This window comes from Corapipo altera, unplaced genomic scaffold (assembly GCF_003945725.1).
Source record: "Corapipo altera isolate COAL_440 unplaced genomic scaffold, ASM394572v1 2b, whole genome shotgun sequence".
Lineage (NCBI taxonomy): Eukaryota > Metazoa > Chordata > Aves > Passeriformes > Pipridae > Corapipo > Corapipo altera.
The window spans coordinates 30,084,911-30,099,704 of NW_020884874.1; the positions used below are offsets into that span (position 1 = coordinate 30,084,911).

The window sequence follows — 14,794 nt, forward strand, 5'->3', positions numbered from 1 at the left end:
CTTCTGACAGAGTGGCATTTTTCCAAAAGCCTGCTGTCCTTCAAGCAGAAGGTAAATAGCTCTGGTACCTTTCAATACAATTGTCCAGTTTTCCAAGCTGGTGGAAAATTAGATTGACCTGATTCCTTACCCATATTGCTACTTTCCACAAGGACCTATAAAACAACAGTGAACACCTAGAAGACAAAACTTTTTGTCAGTATTTCAGTATGCTCACGAATTTCTGAGCTACATCTGAGAGACTTTCTGTTCATGATGATAGAGAAAATGCTGGGTTGATTTAAACTCTTAGTTTTTATTTTTTTTTTGCACCAATAGAAATATGTTTTTACTAGAAACATTTTGTACTTTTTTTCCGTGAGACTGAGTGTTAGATAAAAGTACTTCTTTCTGTAAGGAAATAGATATTTCATCTGTATGTTGAAACGATTTTTAAAACAGAGCACTTTGCTTAACAAATATGTAACAAAGTTTTAAGATTTATGTATGTATATGCAGTCACAAAAGAAACACCCATTGCTTTGCCTTTCATCCTTCAGCTGCCTGCCTCTTCTGCAGTATTAATAACTACTCCACTACTCCACTATCAGCTGTAATTAATATAAAAGAAGTCAGTTTTATGTTTGTGTCTTTGTATAAGTTAAATGAAAAGGGGAAACTTCTGAGAAGTATAAAGAAAATAATTTTTTCTTACACATTGTTTTTGGAATGAGCAGTTGAGTATAGGATATATATGGCTGTAAGAAGATAGATGATCAATTCAAAAGAAAGTCATAAAAAATAAGTGCTTTTAATTTGATTTTGTAAAGAAACAATAATGCAAATAAAACGATAAAAACCAATTTTCTGTACTGCCTGGATCTCAACCCATTCACAGTGCTGTGTTCATACTGAGTGCAGGAAAGGAACAGATAATCAGTTTTGCTTGGGGAGAAGCACATCTTGAATTTACACCATGAGCTGTTCTTCTGTCTGTCCCCAGTAAATTATTCAGTTAAATTTCACCAAAAAATTAATTTAAGCCTTATTGTAAAACTTTGCTTTTTTTTTCCTTTGTTAATACATGTTTAATACTGTTTTCTTAGGTAGAGCAAAATCGAGTGAAACTTCTGAATGACAAGGCTGTTGCCAAATCACAGCTTCAGAAGAAATTGGGACAACTTCTATATCTCACTAATCTGGAGAAAGTAAGATTAATGATTCCATGGTCTTTACCCAAATGATGTACTCTGTTTACCCAGTGGAAGAAACCTACCATTATTTTTATTTAAAACTTCCATCTTAAAGAAATTGTATTTTTTGTGAAGATTCATTGCATACTGAAATTCAGTGTGTTCTTTGTGTTACTGTGTAGTCATAAAATTACTTATTCCATTATATATTTTGGTTATTTGCTATTACACACTGAAAAAACTATGAACTCATTGGAGATGCTTAAAATTTTCATTAAAATTAATGGGCCATATTTAGTAGAGGCTTTATAAAATGATTTAACTTTCCACTTACCTTTGCTATTTTATAAAGAGGTTACCTTCTTAAACAGGACAATCGTGTCTGGAGGTTAAATAAGTGTAAAAAAAGTCAGACAAACCCCATGTATTATATGTTATTTTAGTCATAGTGTTCAAGTAAGTACAATTATGTTTAAGTAACATAGATTAAGCAAGGATTTAATTGTTTCTACAACATGTGAAACTGATAGAAAATATGAGGAGTTTCTTATTTGAAGCTTGTATTTTACTGGGATTTTTCAGAGTTGTTGTAGAGCTGCAGCTGCTGTATGAAGGACTGCAGAATGAAAAGTGCTCCTTTTACTTACCATCAGTTGCATATTTTTTTAACTTCTCAAGATGTGCTTTATTCATTAATATATTTTTAATTTGTTCACACAGTAGGGTTTCTTTTTGAGGACTTCATTATTCATTTTTTCTAGAAGCTTGTTTTAAACATAGAATAACTTCTTATTTGTTGAAACACAAAGTTGATATTTTTCTTCTACTTTATAGTCTCAGGATAAAACTACTGGGGGAATTAACCCAGAACCGTGTCCAATCTGTGCTCGTCAACTAGGAAGACAGGTAAGATACTTTGTCAGCAGGTTTTAGCTTTAGAACATCTTTACCTACAGCTGAGTCAGCAAATTTTCAGCATCTGATTTAAAATTAACATTATATTGAAACAGGGGAAATAAGCCCTTTCCTGTAATGTACCAACCAGACTCTCCCCCTGACATAACGTCTTGCTCAGATGCAAGCACCACTACTGCCTTTAGCTTTTGACATCAGTGCTTAACTGTTCCAAAAATGTGAGTTCCTGATTGTTTTATAACCCTGAAGTTATACTTTTGTCAGAAACATTTGTTTACCATTTAGAAGCCAATAGATTGAAGAAATAGATAAGCTTTTTGTAGTATACTGTTCTATTTTACTGTAACTGCTCTTATTGACAGTATTTTTTATTTCTAAATAAATGGATATTACCTACTTAAACAGTAGTAAAATCCAGTAGATTAAAGACTGGCAATTTGTATTTCTTTCCCCACCACTTACCTGCTGAACTGTGGGAGTTGAAATTTAAGTGGGACTTAATCTACATCATAAAATACAAAACTATAGTTTAAACTTGACTTGCCATGCATTAGGTAAAAACATGAAAGGACTCCTGTACAGTCAAACTAAATTGTCTCTTTTTTTTAGGTAACTATTTTAAGGTGGTTTAGCTTCTGTCCACTTCATAGACATCTGTAAGCGTGAACTGGTGTCCTACTATGTTTCCAAAATCCCCTCTGTGCTTTTCTTCCAAGGGTAGTACAGGTTTTTACAGAGAACACCTGTTTGTCCTGTTCACTGCCATTATGCTTTATCTTGGAGCTGGAGGGAGCTCACTGAAAGGGAAAATAGTCTTTTCTTTTAACTTTCTTTATCTTTTCTTAATAGCGAGACTGCTGCTTTAGATAGTAGCAGCCTTCATGTTGCAAGGAACTTTTAAAATACTTTGTGTCCTGTTTCTGCATGATTAAAAGAACTTTACAAAGCTTGAAAGACCTTCTGCTTGATAATCAGTTGTTTAGTCAATTCCCTCTGCTACTTGGTCCAGTGAAAGCTGTTTTATTTTTCCTCTTAGAATGGCCTATAGAGCAGACTAGTACAGTGTAAGATACTATTTCTGGGTGCAAAACCACTGGTCTACAAATTGCTTCTCTGTTACAGAATGTCATAGCTGACACGTAGATGTTCTAGGCTCACAAAGGAGAACAGCTTCTGCAATGCAGTCTGTTGTTTAAAATGCATTCTGTCTAAAAGAGATTAAGCCACTCTGTTCAAAACATGTTGTCTAGGACTTAACAGTAGGGAAAAATTAAAGCACTTTATTTACAACTTACTTAATAAAGACCAGCCTAATATGAATGCATAGGTAAAGACTTTTACAGGAGGCCAATGCTAACATTTTTGTAATTTTTTAAAAATTGTATAAATATTTAATCTGCATGCTTAACCTAGGCATTAAGAATCATCATTCATAGAAATGAAAGACTGTAATGTCTTTACTGAAGTTCAAAACTGAGAAAATGCAAAATTTGAACAATAAATGCAGAAAATTTCTGTGGGTCATGAATCTTTCTGTGCTGAAAAACTTGGAAATTCAGGCTTTTTAGCAGCTGGGATGCTAAAAATTCTAAAATTCTTCAATTTTAATCTGATGAGTGTCATAAAAATATAGCAATTTCTTTATGGAAATGTAATTTATCATATATTAGTACCCTCGTTTTCTTTTGAATTGATCCAAAACTGATACTGTGTTGTGTTGGTTTGTTGTTTTTTTTTTCATTTCCTACACAGTGGGCAGTGCTGACATGTGGGCATTGCTTTTGTAACGAGTGTATAGCCATCATCATCCAACAGTACAGCGTTGGCACCCGCCGGAGCTCAATTAAGTGTGCCATCTGCAGGCAGACAACATCCCACAAAGAAATATCGTATGTCTTTACTGCAGAAGCTGCAAATCAGGAGGATGATATTCCTGTAAAGGTACGTTGTTTATAGGAGCTGTGTGGTCCAAACTTTCAGCAGTGCATATTTGTTTCCTTTTTTTGCATCCTGCACTTAGGCAGTCAAGTGTACTGGATAGTTTTATAAATAGGATGTGTAATGACAAAACTTCGAGACACAAATGTGGAGGAATTCAGTCCTGATTGCACTGTTTTATCTACTTTTCTTGTTAGCAGGGGGTTTTTGTTGTGTTAAAGGCAGGGGTGGAGGAAGAGGCAGCATCTCCATGAGTCTTTAGCAATACTGACATAGTGCATAGGTACATTTTTGCTTTGCATGAGTATGTTATAGAATAGTGTTAAACAAAAAAACCCCCTGTGGTTATTGCAGCTGTGGAAAAAACAGAAGACTAAATTGCAAAGGTAAAGGACATATTGCTAATATTTTGATTTAAATGATAGTGCTGTCTTTAATTAAAATATGATTATAATACAGCTGGATATACCAATCTAATCTGATTAGAGTAGTTAAAAGTAATAACTAGTTGTACTGACAGACTTCAGTGGTCTCTGTGCAAGTCTCTTCAAATCTTCCAGGTTTTCTAGGGTTGCTGGCCTGTATTGAAGACAGTTGCTACCACATTCACACTAGTAATTTCAGCCTCTCGGGACAAATGGAATTCCATTTTATGAGTAGATGCTTCCTAACTAAAATTATTAGATTTGAAGTAGTTGACAGTATGTAGCACCAGGGGGAGTAAATGGGCTGTATTTTTGAAGTGCTGCTGCTTAGAACCTCACTTCATGCAAGGCTTTTTACATATTATTTCCTCTGAGTTTAGAGATATCACTCTGTTTCTAACAAAGTTCCAAATATGTTTCATAAATTACATTAAAAAATAAAATAACTAGAATAACAAAATTTCATAAATAGAACACAGAAGGAACCTGTCATCTGCTGTCCTGCATACAGGGTTGTAATGTTTTCTTGAAGCATTTCTGCATCAAAAACTTTGAAAAAAAGCAAAAATATGAATTCTTTGTGAATTCACATGGTAAGGATCATTCTTAGTTCATGAAAAATTAGAAATTTATGCTGTAGCTTCATGTACTATCAAAACAAGTAGCTTTGTTAAAAATAAAAATTTCTACCTCATATTCCTTTATGAACAGTTAACAAAGAATAACTTAGTATGGTTTCTATAGAATACTGAGGTTAAGATCAATAACTTTCAGTATTTATATAAAAAGTGTGTGATTTATTCAGTGTTTTTATTTTAATCTGAGCTTTCTTAGTCCCTCCAGTCTCTTTCAGTATTCACTGTCTCTTTCTTTGCATCTTACTGTTTATTGTACCAATACTAACCATCTTAAGTTAATGCCTTAAATGCAAAAGGACTGCTGTAAATGGGAGCATTTTATACTGAGAGATTACTGACATCTCTGTGTGTTTTGGTTCTGTGAAAGTTTCCTGTGTCTGGTCAGTATTACAGTGGATATTGCTAGCCTGTCATCTGAGACCCTTTGTTAGAGGGTAGTTTTGGTTCTAATGTGTGTTGTTCCATAACTCATAACTAATTTCTTTATAAATATTCATCTTGATATTCATCAAAAAGACAGACTGATGGTATAGGAGTAATGAGTGGGATAAATTTTTTTAAGAGACACTGAAAACTAAGGACTTACAACAGCAAGGGTACTTTTGTCAGTTTCATCTCTCCAGGAAAATTGAGAACAAAATTGAAATTTTTGTGTGTTGTGAACCAAAGCTTTAGTCAACTGTTAGTTCAATAAGTCTAATATAGTTTGTCTAATATAATGTAAGCAAAGGAACAAAGAATTTTGCACACTTAGTTCTCCTGTTTAAAAAATAAAGCAAAAAGACTGTGACCACTTTAATCATTGTGCTGTTCTTTTCTTTGCCATAGTTACTCTTACTGATCTGGTACAAAGTCACCTGTGTGACACCTGAGTCACAGGAATCTGGAGGGTGGAAAAATGAACAACAGTGGCTAAAGCTACTATCTGTTATAGCAGGGAAAAATAGGACCTGTGATAAGGTCTAAAACCAGTCTCTGAGGAAAAGACAGAGCAGATTAGCCAGAACTGTCATCTGAATCAGAGATGAATGGTATTGGAAAAGCACATAAATGACCCTAGAATTATACAGGAAGTACTGAAAGTTAGTCTCTAACTCTCTCCTAACTATAGGTATTTATGATTGGCAGGCAACTGCCATAGGGCTGCAAATGTGTCATCCTTTTAGATCATAACACCTACCAACATTAATTGTCCATCTGACTTTGGAAACAGTGTTAATGTCTATCAGGTGCAACAGAAATGACATGGAAGAAAGCTGGCTTATTTCTATGTCTGTGACATAGACATTTCTATTATTTCTATGTCTGGAATCCCTATGGAAGACCCTGGGAAATAAAATGGTACTGCTTATTGCAGCCTTTGGTAAAACAGTCTGCAGGAAGTCTTTTACATGTATTTCTGGAGCATTCATTTATCTGCCTAATGTGTGAATGATCAAGCAACCCAGCCTTGGTTCCCAGCTTGTGCCTAGGCTGCTGACATCCTTCCCAGCCAATTCTGCAAGCAGCGTGACTTCAGTAAATTTGATCTGTCATTGTTGCAAGCCAACATAGTTAATTCAATGTTCAAAAGACAGGTGCAGACAGAAATAAAACAGTATTTGTCCAGCTGAATCTAGCACAGCTTGAAATTACTATGCATGTAGGAACTAGTAAGAAATTATAGGCTAAGGGGAAAGGGAAGAGTACATAAATCAAAGTGGACAAGAAGTAGAATATAGTATTGGATTAATTAAGCACTGAAATACTTCTGAATGCAGAATATGAAGAAGTTTTCATTGCAGTGCACAATTCTTCAAAAATTATTTATATTTACACTTTTCTTATTATTTTAAGTATAATTAACAAGCTTTATAGTACTGAACATAAGTTTTGTGTTGCCAGAATGAGAAACAAAAGCAACAGAAAAAACATTCAGGTAGGTTTTTTTCAGAGTCAGTTTTCAAGAAGTATGAAGGTAGGGAAGTTTAAATGTGCATTTGGAAGATTCTCTAAAGATTGTACCACTAAGTTAAGACACAAGAGGCCTAATGAGCATGTTTGGTGCAACTGCATTGCTTGGGCTGTCTGTCCTGTCTCACATAGCTTCACTGTTCAGTGTGCTGCACATGCTGTAATACACTGGTGCTCCTATAGCAGTGCATTATAAGGGAGAGGTAAAAAGAGTTCAGTGCTACTTAACCTGCCCTTCCTCCTTTAAAGTTTTTAAATTTGAGTAGGATATGTAAGAGACCTAATATAACGTCATTTAATAAAGCCATGAATATGGAAGTTGTTTACTATCCTACTTTACTAATGCTCTTCTTTCACTTTTCAAAGGGAAGTCACTCCACCAAAGTGGAAGCTGTGGTCCGAACACTGAAGAGAATTCAATTTAAAGATCCAGGGGCTAAATCCTTAGTTTTCTCAACGGTATTAATCATCATTTTCTGTCTTGTCTTTGTGTGTGTGAGTTTAAAGCATTCATAATATTTACAGGAATTAGTTTAGCTACCAAAACATTGAATCACTCTCTACAGCCACTTGATTGTTTTGAGAATTTGTAGGGCAAGTCATGTAACTGGGACATGAACAACGATCATAGTCAACAGATGTAAAAGCTTATTTCTTTAAAGGGCAAACACTCAGTTTTGTATGGGAGTGTTGAAAATTCTAGATATTTTTAAATGTAATGTGCAGATATTTTTGATACGTTGTAAAACTGTTTTTATGATGGCTGCCAATTTCTTTTATTCCAGCTGATCTTTTAAATTACATGTCTTACTTAGTTTTATGAAAGATTTGGTTCCTAGCACACAAATATTTACTTCTTTTTTTTTTTAATTGCAAATGCTAGTATTTTGAAAAGGTTTTTAATCTATTCTCTCTTATGGAAGTTAATTAGTATTTTTTAGTTGTCATTGCTGTTTGTAATGTTGAGTTACTTTTATTGTTGTGTGTTTTTGTTTCGTTTTTTTTTTTTACAGTGGCAAGATGTATTGGATATAATTTCAAAAGCTTTGTATGACAACAACATGATTTTTTCTCAGATCAATGGAATTAGTAAATTTCAGGTACATAAAGGATATTTTTATTTAATTATTTTCAGTGGGAAAATCATAGTTCATAGAAGTTAATTTGATCCTTTTACTTCATTGCTTCATTTGAGAAACTAAAAGAGCAGCAAATTTATTTGGCAAGAGCTTGGATCTCTAACTCATTAATTCTAAAAATCATAATCACAAAAAGCCCCAGTTTAAAGCTTTTGAAGCTAAACTGTACATTCACTTTTGAGAAAGAAGCATTGGCCTGTCTGTTAAGGATGAGACACACTGATCAGTGTTGTGAGAAGTTCATGCCTTCCTGATATCTGTTGAGTATCTGTTCCGGGATGAACATTATTTCTCTGGAGCCTGTATTAGCTGCTGTAATTTCTAGAAAATATAGTCATATCCTCCACACTCTTCATTGAGGAACTTTTGTCCCACTGCTGTGATGTTTACCTTTTAGGAAAATCTTTCTGCATTTAAATATGATCCCAACATCAATATTTTGCTGCTGCCTCTTCACACTGGTTCCAATGGACTCAACATCATCGAAGCAACTCACGTTCTGCTTGTGGAACCCATTCTGAATCCAGCACATGAGCTACAGGCTATTGGCAGAGTACATCGTATTGGCCAAACAAAGTAAGATTTAAAATTATGTTGAATGGTTTAGATATGGTCCAGAATAGATCTGCATACTGTAATCAGAATAAATCTAGTTCACCAAACTTCTCAATTTCGGAGATGGGGTTATTCATAGGAACCCTGGTTTTAAAGATAATCATAAAAGGGACAGAAAGATTAAATTAAAAAATGTTTGCTGAAAATTCACTGTGTATTTTAGGGAGTTGTTTTGTGCTGCAGGGGTAAGATGAAGAAACAAATTGCATTTGGGCCATTTAGGAAGAGTGTAAGCTCTTGAGTCTGCAATTCTGAAAAACCTTGTTCAGCTGATGCCCTGTTTTATGTGTGCCATTGATGCCTTAGTTTTTAACTTTGAAGCTCTGCTTGCAAACATGTCCAGAAATGTCTTAGCTTTGCATGTCCAAGCAACTCATCCTTTATATTTGAGGGTAAGTTCAGGCATGGCCTGAGTTTCCTTGAGAGGGTCCTTCTAACTGGTCGTTCTCAGCTCCAGATTAGGAGCCACGTAAATTGTTGGGGGTTTTCTGTTTGCTTGTTTTGGGGGGTTGCTTGGTTGGGGTTTTTTCCAAAAAGAATGTTATAGCACACTCACAACTGATTAGTTTTTTGAATCACAATTCTGCCCTCATCCCCATCTAGATCTCTTTGAAGATGTTAATGAGTTTGCATATCTCTTGTTTGTTTCAATGTTGTTGATTTCACATGTGCAGTAGTGAAGACTTACCAAAGGTTTTGGAACGTTTGTCCGGAACTTATAAGATGTATATGTTTTTCATTAGGTCTCATGTCACTTGAAAAAAAAATTAAAACCTGGAACATCAAGGAGAAAAATAGCTGGAGTCAATTCTGGAATAATAATATTCTAGAATAATAGTGGGTTTTGTGTTCTGGAAATAAAGGCAAAGAGAGGACATGAAGAAGCATGTATGTGAAAGAATGTTTATGAACAGGTGGATATTTGTGTGTGTTGGTAAAGATTTTGAATTAACTGTGAGGGCATAGGGAAGATTGTTTGCAACAGCCTGGATTGTAATTTTACATGATGCTGGCACAAAAGGTCTGGCAAAAGCCTTGCAATAAAAGCAGCAAGAATGTGCTGTACTTTTAAGACTTCAGCAAGGCTTATTTGAAAAAGGGCTGTGTTCTAAGTACAGTGAACATAAGGGAATACTCCTGTATGCAACTATTACCACTTCAGTTGAGTTCTTATTTACTTCTCTTTTTTGGGGGTAGACTTTTGCCTATGAATCCCAAAGTATTCCCCCTGCATTCTTCTGTGAAATGTTGTCTGCCAAAGTTTCAGCTGAAGATATGAAAACCGTCTGAGCACTTTCAAGGGCTCTTGTCTCGAAAAATGTTTATACTGGGGAGCCTGGGATGATTTTTCATTTTTATCTTTGGAACTGACTCTTTTCCATTTCACTTTCTTGTGCCTGGCAGGTTTTTTTTATTACTGCTTTCTTTCTGAAATTTTATTTCATAAATGGAGTTGTCATTTTGTGTTATGTTTATTGACATTTTTGTTTTTGTTTTACCAGTGTTTACAGTTCCGTGTTTACTGACTACAATTACTGACTTTTTAAAAAAAAAATTATAATATTTTGCTGTCTTCAAAAATAATATTGTTAAAACTCTGGAAATCAGCTTTGATAATCCATCACACTGAGCTCTTGTCTCTTGGAACAACTTGTGGCAATGCAGGATGAACATTGTATATCACCAGTGGGCCAAAGTAATTTCTTTAGGCTCTTGAGGAGGGTTTATTTGTAGTAAGGACACAGAAAGCAGAACTTTGCCCAGCATCTGCATTAGGGTTTTAGGTAATACAGCTTATATTCATTTAGTATATGGTCAGCCAAGTGAGTGTGTGCTCAGGGAGGCACTAAACACCCTGAAATGTCAGTGGAAGTTGTTAATCACCTTTAAGATTTCTTTCTTAAAATAGAGGCATTTTTTCAACATTCTTACAAGAATTAGTGTGAGACAAAATATGGTTATGAACTTCATCAATAACAGTATAACTTCTGCTCACTTACGGTCTTGTTTTCTTTTTTTAAACACATTCAGATCTACCATTGTTCACAGGTTCCTGATAAAAGCAACAATAGAAGAGAGAATGCAGACTATGCTGAAAACTGTAGATAGAAGGTATGTGTTGAATTTTTTAAAACATCATTATTACACTGAAAATGAAAAGGTGGTTCTCAACCATACTTTTATTATAGTTAGGCATGCATATCTTTGTATATAAAACTCAGCTATTCTCCTTCAAATTGTTGTGATTGGCAAAAAAGTTTTAAGACTTGAAAAATTTTAACCTGGTTCCAGTAACTTGAAGCTTAAGGTATTTTAATTCTCTGGAAAGTACTTTGGTTACGTTTTATCTTGTAAAAGCCCAATTAATAAATTATGTGTTATGATTCGTCTTTTCACTTTACGTATTTCCATGAGTATAAAAACATTGCAATTGATGGAGTAATACTAAGCCTGCCACTGGAGCAACGGCATGTGTTGTAAGCTCTAATATAGGACATGGATTCTTCCTTTCATTACATTTAAGTTCTACCAAGTTAGTCCAATGGTGCTCTGTCACATTAGTTGGTTTTGCAGTCTGTGCAGGCACTGCCCAGATGCTAGCTTATAGATCAGGCTGCTGTGTAGACACAGAAGTAGTTTTCACTGTGTTTATCCTTCCAAAATCTATAAGCAATGATGGACTGGGCCTGGACTAAAAAGGGTGTTCTTTATGCAGAAAGTGTAAGAGGTTTGTACCTTTTATATATTTTATACGCGTGATAAATCTAGGAGAAGGCCTTAGTTTAGGGAAATTTTGCTGTTTAGAGATTATGAAACTAAAAATGGATGTGCACATCTTTGGTAGTACTTATGAAAGATTTCAGTTTTAGCTTTGGAAGAATGATTTATTCAGTTTCCATATCTGTGAAGTAGCACTGTTTTACATATAAAATTTGGATAAATGTACAGTGGTTGAATGATCCCATGAGAACTAATGTTTTGAAAGTAATATTAAACGTTATGCATGGAAGCTGAAGACAGTCCCTTAAATGTTAAAAGGGCACGGCAGATTATCCCATGTTCTGCTTTTGCTGCGTTTGCAGTGTTTGGTGTTGACTACTGTTAAGGACAGTAGATGGACTTTGTATCTTACTTAGAATGTACAAGAGCAGTAGCTGATCAGTGTACATGGTTTTCCTGATGAGTTTCAAAGCGGAGCAGTTATTGACTCTGAACTGTGTGGTCTGTCTCCAGTGCACACAGCTTGTTACTGCCATTGATTCTTTCTCTGATGCCTGCATGCAATTTTTTTCCCCACAGTCACACAAGCTCTTCCATGAAACAGTCAGAAGCCTCGGTGTTGACAGTGGCAGATTTGGCTGACCTTTTTACAGAGGAAACTGAAGAACTTGAGTAAAAACATTGGTTTGAAATCAGAAAGTACCTGACCTAATAAGCACCAGGATATAATCCACTTGATCTATCATTCCTGTAAACATCATCTAACATTTGTTACAGAGTGATTGGAAATTGAAAAGTCTTAATTGTTACTGTTTTATTCTTTGGTGAAGCTCATAGCAGCACACACTTCTGGTGGCACTGGAGAAAAGTTGCACTTTGCACATTATACAAAAACATGGATTTTATTCCCAAAGAGCATTTGAGCTGGATGCTAAAACTGAGATCTTGGACCCTTGGTTGAGAGGATTTTTACCATCAGGTTTGATTGGCTAGTAGCTCTGTCTGAGAGCAAAACTATGTGGGTGGTTGGGTGGGAAAGGGAAGCAGAAAAATACAAATGTAATTTTTTTTACTGTACAAAGAGTTGTTAGAAAGAATGACTGTAAATTAATATTCTTCTAGAAAGGGCTTGTTAGATTTAACGCAGAGTTACTAAATGTCTTATTGTTAAAACTTCAAATGACTAATCTTTACTAATAATTTGGATATTTGTATTAGGCTTTTAGATATTCATAAAGACTTGTGACAGTTAAATATTTCATTGTTAATGCTTACTTATTGCAAAAAGATGATAATTAAATTATGCTTTTTGTATATATGTTGGTCTGGTGATCAGTTAAAGACTTGAACTTGCTGTACATGTTTTCACTTGAAGCTGTGACTAATTTAGTGCTCTGTTTAAAAAAAAGGCATTTGTTACAGAATTTTCAAAAAATTAATTGGTTAAGCCGCTGATCACTTTGGAATCATATGATGTGCTTGTCTGCATTTTCTCACTATGATATTTTTGTCTAGTTCTCCCCCTTAAAGATACAGCAATTTAAATATACAAAATAGATGAAATTAAGGTAGGCAGTCTAATTCTTAGGTGCCTGGTCTAAGTGAGAGAAACAGTGGAGAGACGTGGAACTTTGTGAAGCTTCGTCCTGATATGCGAGATCACTCTACACTGTCTCTGTTAACAGTAGATAGTTTGGAAAACAAATCCAGGCTAACTTTTAGACTGCTAAAAGTAGGCAAGATAAATTTTAAGCCTTTTGACATAGGTTCTGGATTCACACTTATATAACATTTGTTTCTGAAGGTGTTACAGAAGCAAGCTCAGTTACACAGTTGATGTTAAACACAAGTTTGTGTTTAGAGAGTGAGCATAAGCAACAGGCTATATCCCTCAAATTACAATATTTACTGTTTCAGTAGGCAATGTATTTTGTATATTTTAAAAATCTTACTTAAGGTGGAAATTAAAATTAGTCCTGTAAGAAATCTCATTGTAGAATTTTTACTCTAATCATGTCAGCTGATTCGTCATAGATTTCTGTAGTTATTGAGCTTCTTGAGTTTTGTTTTCAGTCATACAGCATTTGAGCTGCACAGTCAGGTATTAAGACTATCCACATGACAGGCAAGTTTTCTGCTTCTGACAACAGAGGTGAATAGAATTTGCAAGAATAATACTGTATCAAGAAGTGGGTTTTTGGCATTTATATTCTGTTGGCCTTCTGGACCAATTGGATACTTTTTTCTGAAGACTATTTGAGTAACTTTACAGACAATGTATCTGTTTCCCATATTTGTAATATGTGCTAGTTGGCTTAGCCCAGAAAGCCAACCGCATCCTGGGCTGCATCAAAAGCAGTGTGTCCAACAGGTCGAGGGAGGTGATTCTGCCCCTCTACTCTGCTCCAAAGAGACCTCTCCTGGAGTTCTGCATCCAGTTGTGGGACCCCCAGCACAGAAAGGACATGGGCCTGTTGGAGCCAGTCCAGAGGAGGGCCACTAAGTTGATTACATGGCTTGAGCACCTCTCCTATGAAGGCAGGCTGAAAGAGTTGGGATTGTTCAGCCTGGAGAAGAGAAGGCTCTTGGGTGACCCTAGAGCAGCCTTCCAGTACTCAAAGGGGGCCTGCAAAAGAGCTGGAGACAGACTTTTGACAGGGGCATGTAGTGATAGGACAAGGGGGAATGGCTGTAGGAGGACAGGTTTATATTGAATATTAGGAAAAAATTCTTTACTTTGAGGGTGGTCAGGCACTGGAACAGTTTGCTGAAAGAGGTCAAGGACTCTCCATCCTTGGAAGTGTTCAAGGCCAGGTTAGATGGGACTTTGGTCTAGTGGAAAGTGTCCCTGCCCATGGCAGTGGGGTTGGAACTACATGATCTTTAAGGTCCCTTCCGAGCCAAACCACGCTACAATTCTATATGTACATTTGGTTTTGTAGGTTATTGATTTTCTTTTTGCAGATTACAGTTCACAGCAAGGCAAATAGAATAGATAGTAGACTTTCTTTAGATGAGATTGATTAAACAGTGTACACAGAAACTGGGACATCTACATCCTTGAACATACTGGGAACTCAAATAACCCTGAGCAACCTGATCCACCTTCGAAGCTGGTCCTGCTATAAGTGGTGTGTTGGACCAGATGACCTCCAGGGATCCCTTCCAGCCTAAATTATTTTACAGTGTACTGGCGATCTTGCTGTACAGACATTCCAGGAACTCTGAGAGCAGCAATATTCCAGTTTCCTCATCATCTTCAGATAATTTTGATATTG

The 14,794-nt window shown here is 35.6% G+C and overlaps 1 protein-coding gene across 4 annotated transcripts in view; it reads left to right on the plus strand.

Annotated features, from left to right (window-relative positions):
* Nucleotides 1-14,252, plus strand: part of SHPRH (SNF2 histone linker PHD RING helicase) — a 55,655-nt gene extending 41,403 nt beyond the window's left edge. For 2 of the 4 annotated variants that reach the window (XM_027631528.1, XM_027631543.1), the window contains 8 exons: nt 1,086-1,187; nt 2,007-2,078; nt 3,840-4,028; nt 7,408-7,500; nt 8,055-8,141; nt 8,578-8,756; nt 10,827-10,907; nt 12,096-14,252. In XM_027631528.1, the coding sequence (XP_027487329.1) occupies nt 1,086-1,187; nt 2,007-2,078; nt 3,840-4,028; nt 7,408-7,500; nt 8,055-8,141; nt 8,578-8,756; nt 10,827-10,907; nt 12,096-12,192 (900 nt within the window). In that variant the 3' untranslated portion in view covers nt 12,193-14,252. The remainder of the gene's footprint in view (nt 1-1,085; nt 1,188-2,006; nt 2,079-3,839; nt 4,029-7,407; nt 7,501-8,054; nt 8,142-8,577; nt 8,757-10,826; nt 10,908-12,095) is intronic. The other 2 variants (XM_027631536.1, XM_027631550.1) reach the window with 2 other exon arrangements.
* Nucleotides 14,253-14,794: the final 542 nt, after the last annotated feature.